Raw genomic sequence first — 19,052 nt, forward strand, 5'->3', positions numbered from 1 at the left:
AACATTCTGCCAATGATCAGATGACTCTGTGGGGCACACATCACCACACAGCAACAGTGTACCCTAGGAAACACATTTTGCAGTCGGTGGATTTCTAAAATACACGCCTGTATAAAATCATCAACATTTGTAAATCAGTTGTAAACAGTCAATTATAGATTGTTTGATTATGTTCTTACAGATCATTGGTTATAGAAACAGCCATTAGTATGCATATGTCAGGAATATGTGGGTGGCTGTGGCTCAGGAGGTAGAGCAGTCGCCCACCAGTCAGAAGGTCGGCTCCTCCAGTCCGCATGCCGAAGTATCCTTGGGCAAGATACTGAACCCCAAATTGCCTCCGATGTGTGTCATTGGTGTGTGAATGTGTGTGTCTGCGTTAGAAAGCACATTGTATAGAACAAGTGCTGTATGAATGTGTGTGAATGGGCTGAATGTGATCTGTAGTGTGAAGTGCTTTGAGTGGTCGAAAAGACTAGAAAAGCGCTATATAAGTACAGTCCATTTACCATTTATATCACTTGTGCATTCATCTCAGAGGTCGTTTAAAGAAAGTGAGTCTTTGAGGATCTGGTATGAGCTGATATGTTTAAGAGTATTTATAAGTCTGGTGATATTCTGTGTTTTCTCAAAGCCTGGGTTTTGTCACAACCGAGCATTCTATAAAAATAATCCTATGGTTGCCATAGCAACATAAGATATATGTATAATACAGTGCTATTTCAGTTGTGGATAAGATTAGCTGGAAGAGCTTCAATTACAGAGGGAAACTGTTCTTTCATCTCTGTCCTCTCTGTGAGACAGGAATTCATTCTCACAGTCCAGTCACAGAGCTTTCTACTTGAGAACCAAGTTTCTCCTTTAATCTATCAGGCGGGTGGCTCTCTGAAGTGCTTGTTATCTTGTGTTGTGTGTAAATTACGTGTGGGGTCAGTCAGCTAGAAATGCAAAAAGGCAGAGAAATGTGGTCTCTGTGCTGTGTCTGAACACAGCTGGGGAGTTGGAGATCATGATAAATTTATTTGTTTTATCAGGATGCAAAGAAACTTCAGGCTAATATCATTGCCTTTTATTAAAAGTAACAATTAACATATCCAGCTAACAAGTATGTGTGTATCAAAGCGTGATATATCTTATGCCTCTATTGTCTCCAAAAACTATTAAAAACACATCAGTGAGCCACACTGTTGCACTGGGTGAAATGTTTTTTCATCACCATGAACACACACACTTGGAATATACACTTGCTGACCAAATGTATTCTAATTATTGACAACCAGTTAAACTCCAACAAGATCCACTTGAACACTTAATTTGAAATTAAAAAATAACTCTGTTGAGCTATTGAAAACCCATGTTGTCAAGAAAACACAAAGCAGCACTGTGTGTGTGTGTGTGTGTGTGTGTGTGTGTGTGTGTGTGTGTGTGTGTGTTTATGACTGTGTGTATGTTCATTATCTGTACACAACCTCATTTCTGTAACCTTCTCTTTGTCTCCCCCCTCCTCCCACAGTAAAGCAGCCTCCCACTATAGTCAAACAGTCAGTGAAGGACTACATTGTCGACCCCAGAGATAACATCATCATCGAATGTGAGGCCAAGGGCAACCCAGTGCCAACGTAAGCAGTACACACACCTACACACACACACACACACACACACACACACAATGCCATCAGAGTGCAGACTTTTAAACTCCAATATCGTTCAAGCTCCAAAATGTCCTACACTTTTTGACTACGCTTGCCTGGGAAATGCACACCTTTTAAACTATTGGTAATACAGTCTCTCTGTTCAAATTTCCAGTCTCTAAGCATACAGCAAGATAACCCTGATGACATCATCTGTCACAGAAAACATTGTACAATTGTTTTCATAGACTATAGATGTACCCCTTATAATTTAAAAACAGGCTGAAAAACTCACAGGAAGACTGATGTGACAACTTGGCAAACCTCAGGCTGCAGACTGTCTGCTCCAATCAGACACAGTATGAGTGTAATCAGGGAAATGCAGCACAGCTGAGGACAAAGCAATCCAGGGAAGATTCATGTGATGCAGAACGGGGGCCAGTCACGACACATTTTTCTAGCCCCCTCTTTTTCTCCTTCCCACTGTCTATCATTCATTGTTTTCACTCAAGCCCCTTTGTCTCTCTCTGTTTTTATGTCTCTCCTCTGCTGCCTTTTGTCACCCTGGTCTGTCTGTCCTTGGTGTCTCCTCGCCCTCCCCTCTCCATCCACCCCTGTCTCTCTGTAGCAGTGAGAGTTATGAGGAGTGACAGTGCCACTCAGATGCAGTCTCCTGCCACTTTGCCCTCCTCTGTCTGTCACTCACACACACAATAACACATTTTTATCTTACCCACCCTTTCTTCTTCAGCGACCCCCTTCCCCTTCAGACAAGTAGTGTCTTGCCCCAAAGCTCCTCTGCTGCCCTCTAACAAACCTGTAAACTCAGTGTGACACCTGTCTGGCTGCCCTGTATAGCCACAGCCTGACAGGTGGTCTGCTGTGCTTTTCACTGCTCTTTCTCTGCTACCCTCCATCTCATCCTTCCATTAGGCAGGCAATGCTTGGCAGCTTTGTTTAGTTAGTATATTTCAAATCCAATCCTACAAAGGCAATCCTACATACTTTATGTAGGAAAATGCAATAAAAACCAGGATAAAATCAGTTGAGACAGAATAAAATGAGATTTTATAGAAACAGACAAAAATAATAGTAGCACAGTAATAGAGTAAAGGAAATAGAAGTAGAGAAAAGAATCAATCAATGGCACAGTAAAACAGCTGAGATTTTGCAGGAGGTGCAGTTGTGTGATGTCTCAGATGGAGATGGGTCAGGGGTTTGAATGTGGGTTTATTAATCCTACAGTAAAACACACCCAGGTCGTATAACACATCAAGATTTCCAATATGATTTTTCATCTGTATAACTCTGGAATCAAGCTAAGCAATAACTTTTATTCTTTCCTTCTTGTTGCAAAATAGAGTGATTTATGTCAAGCCTCTATTTAATTGAAGGAAATGTATTTACATCCATTGATAAAGTCTGATAAATTTGAGTGTCATCTGTGTAGCTGTGATGAATCAACTTTGCGGTACTCCACCCTGGGTACTCCACAGTCCACACACATAACACAAAAGAGACTAAATGTATTCATACAAGGAACACAGAAAAGATGTTATCAGCATCTGTGTTTTAGGTCCTAATAATATTGAAATAACTAAAACAAACCAAACCAAAAAAGCCCATACCCACCTACGCCTTATGGTTATCCCTTGGCGCAGAAGTGAAAGAATAAATAGGTAAACAATCAAAATAGATGAGAAAAAAACACATACTCACACATAATAGTCTCTAGTCTGATCATAAGATGTCCATGGGGTATGCACTCTAACTCTATAAGAAGTGGCAGGCTAGATTTATCTAGGTTAATATTGCTACATAAAGTCTATGGACATCTGCTGTGGTATTCAGGTGTTTTTAATGTTTTGTCCACCCCATTCATAGAAATAATGGTAGGCCGCATAGCTGACACACCTCTCTGTATACAGTTCAACAGCACCTCACACACTGCATCCTCCAAACTGATCATACAGTTGGATCAATTCTAAAACTAAAACAATTTAAACAAATTCTGAACACTATAACCTTCATGAAGGAGGATTAATTACAAGACTGTTTTATAAGACTGTATTAGTTTTAGCTAGGTGGGACCTAATAAACTACAAACTAAGTGTCTGTTTGTAGTCTGTTGTATGCACAGGCTGCAAAGTACCTGACTGTGTAATGCTCTTCATTTTAATAGTTTTATCATATATCATTATTATTACCATATACCATGTTTTACTCCTCCCCTTCTCCCTTTTAAAAATGTAACACAGTAATGTTTGCTCAAGGTACTTACCTACACACAGACGCAAAGACACACACTGGGTTTCCAGTGGTTACATCAGTGGGGGTATGACCAGCTCAGGACAGTGGCACATTGTTTATTTGGAGACACATCGGCTTTATGTAAGAACACACACACACACACAGTTACACAACCTCACAATAAGGCACTCTCGGCCACTCTCCCATGCACACGTACTGGCTCTGCCCCTTCCCAGGACAGGCATTGTGCTCCAGTAATACACCCGGTTGACTATTCATGCTCATGAAACATTCAACGAAAGGGATCGTTCATTTATTCACTCTCAGTCAGCCTCTCGCTACGCAACACACACTGGTCTCTGGTCTCCAGTGCTTCAATAGTGGCCCATTGCTCAGGCTCAGTGATGTGTTGCACCTCAAACATGCCCAAATCAACTGTAGCTTGCTTAAAAAAGACAGGAAGCATCTTTTGTAAATCCACACTCTGTACTAAAAATAGGGGCAAGTTATGTAAGCATATTCAGAGTTCTTCACTAATCAGGGAGCCCTCTGGAAGCAACACATGGAACAGGATTAAGCAACAGCACTGTTACATATAGAGCATGTGGTGTGGTAGATTTTTGTGCTGCTGTCATGTTCCAGTTGATTAATATAAGATGGCAACCACAGGACAAGCAAAGGAGTTTTCCAGGTTTTGAAACAATTAAGAGTCCATTTTAACAAGGTGATAACCCAGTGGGCATTTCCTCTTGTCAAAATAATGCTTCTCTTGCCTTCACTGACTCCTCTTAAACAAGAGCATTGGTTTCATTTCTGATATATAATACTATTGCTGACTGTTTTGAAGCATGCATTAGGTTTAAGACTCATTTTCTACCTTGAAAGCCTGTTCCAAAGTTTCTTTTTGGTTTCTTTTTTGATTTTTTTAAGAAAGTCAGTTTGCAGAGATAAAACATTTTACTAAGCCAGACATTGTAAAGTCTCTAATAAAGTCTCAAATCCATGAACAGATAAAGCTTGGTTGCCAGAAAAAAAAAAAAAAAACTAATTTATTCAGTCACTTTTGCTCTGCTGTTTTTCAAGTGGTGCTATTTTACCTTTGATAAAATATTTCCTGGAAATGTTTCAAATTAAAATCCTTCCAAGAATGGGAGAGGTTGAACTGCTAGGAGGATTTTAATGTGAAATAACTATACATAACTTTTAATTGATAGTACCTTAACAGTGCTTAGAAAATGGCAAAATTGAGGAGATCAAGGCGACTGGTGACACATAAAGAGGAAAACGGAATGGGCTTCAGTTCCAGGGAACAAAGTTATAATGGTAACTCTCTGGCTCTTTGTTTTGTGGCTCAGGTTCTCATGGCGAAGGAACGGGAAGTTTTTCAACATTGTAAAAGATCCTAGGGTGACGATGCGAAAACGCTCAGGAACCCTGGAGATTGGTTTCCGTAGTGGAGGACGACCAGAAGACTATGAAGGAGAGTACCAGTGTTTTGCCAGCAATGACCATGGAGTAGCTCTGTCCAACAAAATCCTGCTCCGGGTCTCAAGTAAGGACATACAGACACAAGTAACTCATAATATTTGTGTACACATTCAAATGTCATCATAGGGAATAAAGAATTGGTTTCAATGTATTATGGTTATGGAAGAACACAGAAAGATAGATAGAAGAAAAAGGAAAGCAAATTTTGAAGAAATTTAAATATATTTTCTTAAAAATGTCATGTATCATCTTTTTCTCTCTTTCCCCCTTCTCCTCCTCCTTTCCTTCTCTCCTGTTCACCTCCGCTTCTCCATCCTCCAGAGGCTCCTCTGTGGCCTAAGGAGGTGTTGGAGCCAGTAGTGGTGACTGAAGGCTCCCCGCTGGTTCTACCCTGCAACCCCCCGCCAGGCCTTCCTCCTCCGTTCACATTCTGGATGAACAGTGGTAAACACCAAATACACACAAATACACTGAGTATTTCTCCTTGCTAATGGAATTCTGTATTTTATCTGTGTGTCTTTGTGCTAATTTTCTGTGTACTACCTGATAAAAATAACACTACCAGCTTTTATTAGGTGCAATTTTATGTAAAGTGAACTGATACATTTGGGCTTTTTTTTGTGGTGCAGCAGTTTTATATTTACTGGTTTTTACACCAAGAGTTAAATCATGACTCCTTTTTACATTCCATACACCTCAAATGCAACTTTGCCACTCAAAATTGAGCACCTATCTAGCTTGGAGACTTAGATCATTCTTGGGGATACCTTGGTTGAATAACCCTGATAGAAACTTGAATAATGTGTATTAAAGAACACTACCGAGTACCTGAGAAATTACCTTAGATGAAAATGTCAACTAATTTCATTTTAACAAAGGTTTCCTTTCTCAGTTATACAAATAGAATAGTCACCTTACGTGAACTTTCCCCACTCAGTGAACAGCCTGAATGACTCACAATTGTATTCTCTCAGATCAACCACAATAAATCATATCAGCTTGTCATATAGGCCAGACACTGTAACACGCCAACGCCTGATAAGGACTGTTGGCTGGCTGCTGATTGGTCCCGGGGCACTTTCTTGACAAACATAAGGCTCATATCAGAGTGTGGCTGGCAATCTGTCTGGACGTTTATGTGGGGGTACTGCAAGTTAACATTTGCCTGTAGTGACTGTAGGATGACACATCACCAAGGTTACCAGAGCTAACTTGAACAATTATACATGAGAATATAAGCAATCAGCCTAGAGTTTGGCATTAAAGGGATCTTTGCTTCTACATTTTAGTAATATATTTTTAGTTCAGTTGGTGGTGGTAACATGAACAACAGAGGAGTACATGATGACCTGAACTAAAATCAAGAAACAGTACACTTCCACTGCAGAGGATGTGTGTGGTTAGAGTCATAAATATATAATCTACAACCACGCTAAAATACACTCAATATTCAAATCAATTATTGGCTGAAAGGCATGTATATACAGTATATATACACCCTTATTAATGCAGTCATCTAGCCAGCCAATTATATGGCCGCAGTGCAATGCATACAATCACGCAGAGACAGTTAATGTCTCAACAGTCTCTAGAGTTTACTCAGAATGGTGATGAGAGAGGTCAGAGGAGAATGGGCAGACTGGTTGGAGCTGACTACAGTAACTCAGATAACCACTTTTTTACAATCGTGTTGAGCAGATAAACATCTCAGAATGAACAACATGTCCAACCTTGAGCTGGATGGACTACAACAGCTGAAGACCACTTTGGGTTCAATCCAGTAGAGCACCTTTTGGATGTGATAGAACAGGAGATTGGAAGCATGAATGTGCATCTGACAAATCTGCAGAAATTATGTGATGCAGTTATGTCAACATGGAGCAGAGTCTCCAACATCTTCTGGAATCCATACCACAAAGAACTGAGGCCGTTTTTAGAGAAAATGGAAGTTCTAGCCAGTATTAGCATGATGTTCTAAGTAAAGTGCTTGTGAGTGTAAAAGCATGATATAGTCCTACTTAATTAAAGGGTTACTTAAGTAATTTAGTATTGCACTTCACTTCCATAAAGTTGTGGGACTTTTATAGCAAAGAAATGCTGGAGCCTACACATAATGCAACTGTTTTTTAATTAGTTGCATCAACAATTACATAGCTGTCCCCAGGAAATTTCCCAGGAGACAAGGAAATTACAGACCCATGAAATAAAGTATGACTTCAAATTTTCCCAACAAACATAATGTGTGTCCATCATCTCGTCTTCTTTTATCTCTTGTCCAATGGGAAGGTTCCTCAAATTTAAGTTTAACATTTAAACTGCAAATCCATGTCTTTGGCTCAGTGCTTTTGGAAAAGAAATGGTTAATGGCAACGTGTAACTACTTGCCATTGGTGATGCTTCAGTTTTTAATAGCTACTGTGCAAAATAGTTCATGTGGTTTTTATTATCCCTTTTTCGTTTCCATTTTGAATTTCTCTCTGTCCTCTTGTGTCTTCTAGCTATGACTCCAATCCCTCAGGATAAGAGAGTGTCCATGGGTTTGAATGGAGACCTCTACTTTTCCAATGTTATTGCCCAAGATGCTTACACAGACTACAGCTGCAATGCTCGCTTCCTCTTCACACACACCATCCAGCAGAAGAACCCCTTCACACTTAAGGTTCAGACCAGTGAGTAGACAATACACACACCTGGATCCCATATTGATTTCTGAGTTATGCCCTCAAATACTCACAAGTTAATACAGTCATTAATTTAACTGAATACTGAACCTAATACAGCAACAGTATACAAACTCTGTGGTGGAGTTCTCTCTTCATGTTTGTTTTTTGATGGCATACCAGTCGAATTCAAATGGAATATGACACACATCTAGAAGTGATGTAATGACATGACATGGCATGCATGAAATCTGTGATATTTTCTCAGGTTGCTGGAGAAAAGTGAGGACATGAAATTTTGGATTCTCTCAATGTAATGTGAAATCTTTTCTGTCAGCTTTGCTCACAAAACCTCAACACCACTATGTAGGGGTGTAACGATTCAATCAACTCATGATTCGGTTTGATACTCAATACAGAACTGACGTTTCAATACACTCACAATACATCTAAGGATATATTTAATGAACAAAGGATGAAAACAAACTAAATCTTAGTGTTCTTATTTATTCCTTCTTTGTATAAACTGCAAACATAAAATCTCTTGTTTCCACAAAACCAATATATATCCAATTTCTTAGTGTTTTCCTTACTGTAAACTAAATTCCAGTCAAAATGTAAAAATAAAAGCTTTCTTATTCTTCAGACCACAGTACAAAAGAAAGAATAATGGTATTGGCTGTAATATAAGGCAATGTTTCTCCCCTGGAAGTAAAAATGGATTATGTCTCATTGTATTTGACTACACAGTTTTGAATGAGATGAATGTTACCATTGTAACTACAGTATTTTAAAGTGTTGCATTAATGGTTTTTTGTAGCCTTATTATGTGGCTAGGATAGCCAATGCCGTCAGTCCGTCTATAGTGAGTTTGTGAGTAAGAGACAGATCAACTGGCTATAGTCACACAGTCAGTTGATTAGTGGTCACCAAAAAAGTGAGCTGTGTACAGACATCCAACTGAACAGAACCAGAAACAGCCAGAAACTGTTTCATCGTCAGAGGCTGTGTAAAGATAAGACAACAGCAGTTCAAATCCATTCACTTTAATTTTCACCTTCACTTTTGTTTTCCCAGTCTTGTTTTAACACATTGCAATCTCTCACAGAAGTGTAAAGGATTACTTCACACACAGCGCTCAGTTCATCAGTCACATTGCGATACATTTTTCTAGCATCACCATTTCTGAATCACAACACATCGCGCCATGGTGCATCGTTACACCCCTGCCACTGTGTACCATCACGCTCTCTGTATGTTGTCTGTGAGCGAACTGATGATCAACTATGTGTACCTGTGTTTTCAGAGGAGCCGTATAATGACACATCTTACAATGCCACTGACCCCTATGGTGGTGAGTCACTTCCTGTCAGGACAGCTTCGCTTCCTGTCCACCTGCTTAGTCATGTTAGCAATGTGGCTAGCACACTAACCTGCTGGCCATCCACTGACCTCAGACTGATCTTGAACACTATCCTAACCTCCTAACTGCTCTCTGCAGGCATAGAATTTGCTCTATGGTTTCATGTGGAAAAGTGAGAATGGGTTGTTGTATTTCTTTTAAGACATAAATTTTTCATTATAGTTTTTTGGATTGAAGCTGTTTGAACAGAGAATTGGACAGAGAATGAAATCACAAAATTGACATGCCTTCAGCATGTCGTCTGGAGTTTTATTCTTGTCTTGGCAAAAACTGCATTTAGATAATTTAAAAAAAGAATCAAAAAAGCATTTCTACTCAGGATCATAAAACCTAGTCAAGAGAAGATACTGCTACATGAGAGTTGTGAGCTACAGAATTAGAAAGTGCTTGAATTGTTGTTTCTTGCATACTAGTCAAATTAAATGTGATGGGTCATACTGCCAAGTATTTACTCTTAGCACAGGTGACATTAGGAGTGTCGGATTCCTAAAAGGTGCATTAGTTCAGAGAATGGTGCGTAACAGTTTCTTATATAAGTAGTTATTATTGGTATGGCTAGTGGAGTAAAGTAAACAGAGATTATAGCTGGGCTACTGAGGCATTCAGATGAAACTGCAAAATCAAGCCAGTGGGGACAGCCACAGTCTATAGCCTAAGCAGATACAATGTCTTAGGGTCCAGTAGATTTATGACTGCATATCCTGATACCCAGCATTTCCAGGATTAACATTAATCCTGGAAATGCTAACCCAACATTTGCCACATTTTACTGTTTTTTTTTTTTTATTTATTATTTTAAATTATACAATAAGCAGGGGAGTATAAATTGCCTGTAGGTGTGAATGTGAGTGTGAATGGTTGTTTGTCTCTGTAGATCAGTCCAGTGACAGACTGGTGACCTGTCCAGGGTGTACCCCACCCCTCACTCAGCGTCACCTGGGATTGGCTCCAGCCCACCAGCGACCCTCTAAAGGATAAGTGGTATAGATCATGGATGGATGGATGGACAATAAGCAGGGTCCACAGGAGATTATTTTCAGTTCCATAATTCACTTCCAATACCTTATTTAAAATGCACCAATTATCTGGCCTACATTGATCTTAATTGAATTTGTCATTTAACTACAGTATATACTCAAATCACTGTCTGAAAAAAGGAGTTTAAATGTCAAAAACTGGTGTGACTAGTCTAACCTTGATACTAATATGCACTCACACAGTCGAAATAAATGTTCATCTAATTTAGTCTATAATCTGTTCATTTCACCTTTCAGTCGGTGTTAAATGATCACATGTAATGAATAAACATATAACAATTAGAACACAAATTACCCTTAATTAAACTATATGGCACAGAGAGAATTAAATCTGTATATTCATTATGGCACGCACCTATTGAATGAGCCTTAGCTGGAGGGAACAGATCACAGCGAAAGCAGCAGCATATGTGGCATTGAGTGAGTTGGGGTGGGGTGTGTGGGTGTGTGTGTGTGTGTGTGTGTGTGTGTCCAGGAGTACGTGGGATATGTCCCTGAGGGAGAAGATGCTCCCTCTGTCAGACTAAGCTTACGGCCCAGTGAGACTGAAGATACCGATGAGGCTCTAGCACTGGAGGATTAGGTCACATGATGAATATTCAGTCTGGATTCACGCTGTGGTCATTAATAGTCATGTATTTATGGAAATAAGAGTTGCCACCTCCCACCTTTGCTCTCATACATATTTGTATGTTAGTGTGGGGAAGTGATGGGGACGGCTGTCGAACACACATGCACGCGTGCTAGCTACTTTTCTACCAATCTCTATCAAATGCACTCAGAAGTAAAGACCACAATTCTGTCTTTTTTGTGGATGGGAAGGAGTCTAAGGCTCCAGTGCATCCCGAGCCCTGCCAGCATTATCAGTAAACTGCTCTCTGTATCGCCTTATCTATCCACTATAATGATTGTGTACCTAAGCACTTTGGCATTTGTTGCCACTGACCCTCAATGCCTTCGTCTGTGTGTTTCTTCCTATTGTCATTGTTCTTCTCCTCCCAGTGTCACTAACAAAAATAGATCCTCCTCATCCACTCCTGTGTGTTTGCTGGCCATTGGAGAAGCTAACCACTGACAGATGCTTTAATCCCATACAGATCTGAATCACAAAGGAGGCTAATGCTAATTTAATCCCACACACTTCTCAGCGGGCTGTAGCTCTCTGCTGACTGAATTCGGTGTCTGCAGCATTTGTTCTGAGATTGGAGCATATTGGAAATGTGCTGTTTAGAAGTCTAAGGATCAAAGATTCAGAAAAATGAGTCTGTATTATAATAAGCAAATTATTTATTTTTTTAACCAGTTAAGTCAGTGGTGAAGTTGCAAACAATGAGTTGTTATCAATTAATTATCATTTACAGTGCTATATAGAACTGGATGAAGTACAAGATAAGCCCTAGCCTTCTTGGAGAATAGAACAGAATAGAATAGAACAAACTTTGTCTGTCACAATGAATGTTGGATACTGTAAGAATGATTTTAACATCACTTACTGTGTCCATCAGTTGCATGTTTGTATCATGCATGAAGGCAGCCACATGCACAGATTGAACCTAAAAAGTTCTTAAGCCTCTAACTTCTTGCCCTTAAACTTGAAAAGTACCCTCTTTGCTTGTTCTAATTGTGATAGGTATTTCTGATCTGATCTGAAATGGATATTATAACACGTCATTTCCTGTTGCCAGTAGGTGGCACTGAGACTATTGCTGAATACTAGTAAGTAGATGTGTTCAGGCCTTGACTTTTATCAAACGTGAAGTTTGGAGCAGTTTGGGCTGTGTCTGTATCATAATTCACTGTGCCCCCATGGACAGGCTGCTCTGTGAAAACTCAAAAGCTTCACAATTTCACATTGCAATATTTTTTCATTTAGACTGACCAGACTTGAAATTGATCTGATGTTAAAGTACAACACTTGGAAATGGGAAAAATTGTACAATAAATTCAAAATGACTTCCTGTTGGGCTTAGGGCATGGTTCCTGTTGGCTTTTTTGTACGTCTCCCAATGTTACATGTGCCTACTGAATTTCAAAACATTGGGACCATTTTGGCAAATCCATGAACAACACCAATAAACAATACCAAGTAAAACTTTTCACAGGTCTGACTCATGCAAAGTTTCATGACTTTTTGAGCACCTTTGCCCCCTCAAAAATGCTATTCATTTCAGTTGAGAACAATAATAATAATAACTGAGCTGAACTCTGTTTTTTATTAATTTATGCTTAAATGTCTATTTATAAATCATTTTCTACTTTTTTCCAACCAACTAAAGCAAAACTAATGCTATACTATTTCACTAAATGTGCTTGTAGGTCTTTATCATCCCTCCTCCTTCCCAGTCATTGAATGATGTGTGTGGATTATAAAAGGCCTTACAGTCTAAAAGCCACCCTCAAAGAAAAAACAAGGTTCTGTTCCAAAGGGTCTAGTTTTGGCAAGGCAACCACTTTGTTGCCACAAAGGCTTAATGCCTTAGCCAAGCCCTACAGAAAGTTTAACATGGGGCTGAAGACTAATGCATCAACTACATGACCCTAATATATACTCGATTTTGATGTTGAACTAATCTCATTACAGCAGAAAAACTGGACAAGTTTTATCAGCTGCTTTATTTAAGATTTTAATGGCAACCACTGCCACCTCTGCTCCTCTGGCAAACATAAAGCAAGATCAATGACCCTGTTGTTGTTTCTGCATCTCTTAATGTCCTCCTGTGAGAGAAACCAGAGAGAGTTAGACCTGTTTACAGGAAACTTGGCCTCACTACAAACTGCAGAGAGAGCCAAAGCCTGGTGGAGATGGAACACAGCCACAAGGAAATGATCAGAGTAATAGTGTTAGATCTACGTGGCAGTGCCCACAAAGGGGATATTTAGCTCCTTGTAGGAAGTGAGTCATACTACAAAAATAAACTGTAATGGTCTTGGATTAGATTCTGAATGTGTTTGTGTGTATTAACCGCTCCTCATTCCTCGTCTGTAGGCCGGAAAGTAGCTGAGTCTACGCCGACCTTCCTCTCACCGTCAGGCAGTGAGAGTTCCAAAATGGTGCTACGAGACGAGCAACTACTGCTGGAGTGTATTGCTGCTGGACTGTGAGCTCACACACACACACACACACACACACACTCCAGTAGTGATTGTAGTACCATTGAATAGCACCAGGATAATTATCAAAACACAAGGTCAGCTTCTCTTTCTTAACTAAGAGAACCACATTTTGTTTTCTCAAGACTAACCCTTTATTAAAAGAAGACATCCTCATTATCCTAAGACAATAGAATGATATATGATCTTGAGATTATAATATTAAAAAATGTAACCGTGGCTGCTTGTACCTTCCAACAAGAAAATAAATGCGAATTCATAGTCTTACAGACATGATTTTTAAAAAATGACCAAAGAAGGATGAGCAAGAATGTTTGTTTTTTGGGCTTAGTTTGTAGTTATTTCCTCACCTGTTAACAGTATCTGTAACTGGTCCAATTAGCCATAACATGTCACTACAATTTACAAAGTTACTTGTGAAAAATGACTTCTGATTGTGTCACTCCTCCCTCACAGACCCACACCTGCCATCAAGTGGTTTAAGAAGGGCGGGGACCTTCCTGCACAGAAAGTGAAGTTAGAGAACTTCAACAAGACCCTGAAGATTGTCAGTGTGTCAGAGGAGGATGCTGGGGTGTATGTATGCATGGCCAACAATCATTTAGGCAGCATTCGCCACTCCATCTTCGTCCAAGTGAAAGGTGAGGAGGTCATGATTATGTGTTTTTATAAATATATTAACTTGTGAGTGAGTTCATCCTGCTAACCTCACTGCCTGTGTTCCACAGCGGCTCCTTACTGGCTGGACAAACCTACAGATCTGGTGCTAGCCCCAGATGAGAATGGGCGCCTGGTGTGTCGGGCCAACGGCAACCCTAAACCTAACATTCAGTGGCTGATAAATGGACAGCCTATAGATAGTAGGTGTAGCTTTTCTTTTTTCTTTCTTTCTTTCTTTGCTGTCAGCCAGTAAGATAACAGGATTGTTAGCTAACAGTTGTAAAAATTTTAATGTCTATGTATTCTAATATTAATATCATAATATTATCATTGATTATTGATCATTTAGCTCGCAAGTTTTTAACATTACCGTGATTAATTACAAAACTAATTTTACACATTATTACACAGATTGTCAGAAATGTGACATTCATTCATTTTATGCTAGTATTATTGTGTCATTATTACGATTATTATTATCTATGTATGTGACTGGTGAGAGTGACATGTTTAATTGAGGAGCTGCCCTTCACATTTGTGATATCTTTTCTGTAATGTCTTAACCGCCTGTCTGTTTGTCATCCTATTCCCTCTTCCTCCTACCCCAGGCTCTCCCCCCAACATGAACAGAGAGGTGTTGGGTGACACCATCATCTTCCGCTCGGTACAGATGGGAAGCAGCGCTGTCTATCAGTGCAATGCTTCCAACCAGCATGGCTACCTGCTAGCCAATGCCTTCGTCAGTGTGCTTGGTGAGACATAGAGTGGGAGGTCAATGTCAAAAGTTAACAGAGCAGTGGGAGTTGTATACATCTGTATGCCTTAGCCTCGCTCTTCCCCAAGTCCTAAAATCAAAACATTGTGTGATATATGTAGAGTCCTTGTCAGTTAGGAAATGGTAAAGGTGTAATCCAGTATCTCTCTCCCTGTAGACATGCCTCCGAGGATGCTGGGCCCTAAAAACCAGCTGATTAAAGTCATCGAGAACAACCGCACCTTCCTGGATTGTCCATTTTTTGGTTCCCCTCTGCCAGAACTACGCTGGTGAGCACCGATTGTTTTTTGTGTACTTGAACCCAGAAACATCGGCTTTCACATCATCCTTCTCCGATGCTTTCAGGTGAATATTTTCATTATTTTTACCCATGTCCATGTGTTTTCTCCACGTGTGTAGGTTTAAGAATGGACAGGGCAGTGGGCTTGATGGAGGTCAGTACCGTGTTTACATCAACGGCACCCTGGAGATCAAAAGGGCCCGAGCAGAGGACGAGGGCACCTACACCTGTGTGGCGAACAGCATCCTGGGCAAGGCTGAGAACCAGGTCCGCCTGGAGGTCAAAGGTCAGACATTATGTAGCTGTTGCACTTAGACTCATAATGTCCAAACTCACAATGAACCTGAGAAGTAAAATAATAATCATCAATGATTTCCTTTCCTTGTGCCAAACAGCCTGCACTCTTGGTTTATATGCAAACACCTTGTGCCTTTTAATTAAGTGCCTCATCTTCTATTTACTAACAAACAGACTTGTATTCAAACTGCATGTGCTGCAAAGATATCTATCCCAGCATTCAATGTAGTGCTGGTGGGGTGTTGGATGTACACAGCAAAGGACTTGTGGCGGTACATTTTCTAAAATTGACCTGCCAACTGAATTCTAAGTTAAGTTACCTAAGCCCGGTGGAAGATTTTGTTCACAGTCATTAGTCTTACAGTCTAACAGTCATTTTACAGTGTAGGACCATGTTACATCCAACTCTATGATGTCAGTCATCTGACACAATTTTACCTTCCACTGATATTCCTACATGCATCTAAATGAGTGAGTTAATATAGCATGTGTGCGTGTGTGTGTGTTTATCCTCACCGACTCATCCAACTCAGAGCCAACTCGCATAGTTCGAGCCCCCGAGCACCAGTCAGCCATCAGGGGCTCCACAGTTCGTTTCGACTGTAAGGTGAAGTCTGATCCCAGCCTGCCTGTCACTGTGGCTTGGACGAAGGATGACAAGCCTCTCAATCACGGATGGAGGTAATGGCACTTCAAGGTAGCCTTAACTCTTAAAGTACTTGATACATCTGGAGGGTCAAAACACCACGACCATATCAAAAGTTTTAAATGAAAAACATCCTTATCCAAACTACAAGTCAATGTAAAGCTTTCATTTTAAAATCAGTAAATCATTACCACATCTGTAGCAGTAAACTTATTTTTCATACGCCACTGACAGTTTTCTCTCAAAACAATTTAAACTCGGCATTGAAGATTCAGTTGGTGTCTGGTCTATTGTGCTTTTGTGAAGTTTTCAGATTAAATGTTAAACTTAATGCACATACACTTTTTAATACAACCTGGTAATCCAGTTACTCACTTCAGAGATAAAGAAAATGATGATGTCCAGCAGTTTGTGTACTCTCACTATTGTCTTGTTGGGAAGTGGACTAAAAACACATTACTTTGTCTTCTTTGAGCAATCCACACTTAGTAATTATTTTAGAATCTTTGTTTCTTGCCTTAGAGTTATAAGCTCAGTACCTTTCAGATATGTTTTACCAAAACAAACAAACAAACAACAATGAACAAAAATGCCCTGTATTTTAGGAATTCAGTCGGCTCATAAGTAATTACAACCGTCTTTCAACAGAAACATAAATTTTCTTCCAGTATTAAGTGTAAAGTTGAAAAAAGAAAGGTACCAAGGATACTGTGCTGCTGTATACTGAATACAGTAACCTCCAGTCGTTTGTCTCTGTGTCTCCCAGGCTGAAGAAGGACGATGAGTCGCTGACCATCCCCAATGTGAATGAGGGTGATGAGGGAGCATACACCTGCACTGTTAAATCTGAGATAGACCAGGACTCAGCTTCAGCCCGCCTGACTGTGTTAGGTACACTCACATACACAAGAGTGCTGGAACACATCATTTGCTTCAGTTTACGTATCAACACTAGATAATTACCCCATTGAACCATTTAAAATGTTAATATTACTTGTTTGTTGAATGTACTAAAGGTTCAGTATATATTAGTATATATAACATTGTCCAAGTAATAGTAATATTCCTTACTACCCTCCTTGTTTCACGTCTTTACAAGTCAGACACACACTAGTAGTTCTTAATGTTAGTGTTTTATATTCTAGAAAGTGTTTTTCTTGACACTGTACTATTTTTCAGCTCTGTCTTCAGATGGGAATCATGCATGTTTTATTGTTGATGCTGTTTACTAAATACTTACCTAGCTCAGCTTTAACTCTTACTTACTCCTACTGATTCAGCAGTTTGGTTGCAGCGTACTGGGATAGAGTAGTGCTGTGTGTGAAAGTGCTATAGTAACACTAACAGTACTGTAGACTCTGTTTGAGCATCCTTTGTGAGCACTGATTTGACATGAGATACTTTTGCATTAATGACAGTGAATCACAGAAATAAACCACTCTATTTTGTAACAAATTAAAGAATAATAATTCAACAGACTATTAAATGAAATATTGCAGTAGTGCAGTACATTTCATTTGAGCCTAGAGAAGTCTCACACCTTGAGAAATCTCTTTAAATTTCTGCATCATTGTACACTTCACAAATGTTTTGAGATTATGGACATATCTTCAGAAAACTGGCTTACATCTTTGATAGATATAGCAGACACTGATGCCAAAGTCTCATCTGTAAAAACATTGCTTGCATCATTGTGTCAAACTGCAGTGAAGTGAGGCTGACTAACATTAATATAATGTGTTCTAAATGACATGTTAACATCTGTGCTCCCTTGCTGTTGATTGGCTGGTAGATTAACCTGCAAACTCTAACCTTATACTCACTTCCTGGTCCTTGACCCCGCCCCACAGAGAAGCCTCCTCAACCCCTCAGTCTCTAGTGCCTTGCCTCCAGGTAACACACGGCTCGCATGGAAATCTTTGTTTTTCTTTTCTTTCCCTATTCTGTCTTTATGCTTATTTTGTCTTCTTAAGGTCTCATTTTTCATTGCCTCTGTCTTAACTTGTTCCTCTGTTATATTATAATTAATCATATTTATTATAGTTAAAATGTTATTATGTGCCAAAGATTCTTTTTCTCTGTGTGTGCTTGAGAAGAAAGACAAAGTGATTTTATATGCATGCACCATAATCCATCCTGTCAAATTATTTAATTTCATGTTAAGTCTGAAAATGTCTGTTCAGCAAGTTGTTTGTTACTTAAAATTGAAGAACTGATCATGAAAATAAATGGCACTGTGCAGCACGAGTGACATGTTTTGCAGCATGCAGCATGGTGTGTCTACATCTATGTGTTTGCCATGGGAGGCTAAGGTTAGGTCATTCCATGTTTCTCTGCAGACCGTCCAGACCCTCCCATGGATCTGGATCTGTCAGACCCAGCAGCCCGCAGCGTTCGCCTCACCTGGATCCCTGGAAATGACCACAGGAGCCCTATCACAGGTCAGTGTACGCTCACTCCTCATGTACTCTCTCACTTCTTCTGGACATCCTGGAAGGATAAATTGCCCTTATTTTGCAAAAATTTTGTCTTGTGTTACAAGTTTGATTATATATCTCATTCTGTCCTTACATAAGTAAATTTCATCCTGTAGGCACATGACATTAATAAAGGAGAGCTAAAAAAGGTGTCTCAAATCACCAAGCTTAGGAAAAAATTATGTAGGGATGCTGAAATAGAAATACTCATTACTGAAGAAATTAGATACATTGTAATAGGCTGCAATTTTAATCCATCTCATAAATATGATACTGGGGGTCTATAAGTCATAAAATAATAACTATAATCTGTTAAT

The 19,052-nt window shown here is 39.6% G+C and overlaps 1 protein-coding gene across 50 annotated transcripts in view; it reads left to right on the forward strand.

Moving 5' to 3' along the window:
* The window catches only part of nfasca (neurofascin homolog (chicken) a), a 159,692-nt gene that overhangs the window by 92,836 nt on the left and 47,804 nt on the right, over positions 1-19,052 (forward strand). For 20 of the 50 annotated variants that reach the window (XR_007814346.1, XM_051074716.1, XM_051074721.1 and 17 more), the window contains 5 exons: positions 1,514-1,619; positions 5,237-5,433; positions 5,691-5,813; positions 7,868-8,038; positions 9,336-9,383. Coding sequence is in view for 49 of the 50 variants with exons in the window: in XM_051074716.1 (XP_050930673.1) it covers positions 1,514-1,619; positions 5,237-5,433; positions 5,691-5,813; positions 7,868-8,038; positions 9,336-9,383 (645 nt within the window). In the remaining variant the exon portion in view is untranslated. Of the gene's footprint in view, positions 1-1,513; positions 1,620-5,236; positions 5,434-5,690; positions 5,814-7,867; positions 8,039-9,335; positions 9,384-13,475; positions 13,588-14,056; positions 14,242-14,328; positions 14,461-14,868; positions 15,013-15,192; positions 15,305-15,434; positions 15,602-16,145; positions 16,294-17,024; positions 17,150-18,597; positions 18,700-19,052 lie in introns of all 50 variants that reach the window. The other 30 variants (XM_051074724.1, XM_051074725.1, XM_051074718.1 and 27 more) reach the window with 15 other exon arrangements.

Source organism: Lates calcarifer, linkage group LG12 (assembly GCF_001640805.2).
Source record: "Lates calcarifer isolate ASB-BC8 linkage group LG12, TLL_Latcal_v3, whole genome shotgun sequence".
In the NCBI taxonomy this organism is placed as follows: Eukaryota; Metazoa; Chordata; class Actinopteri; family Centropomidae; genus Lates; species Lates calcarifer.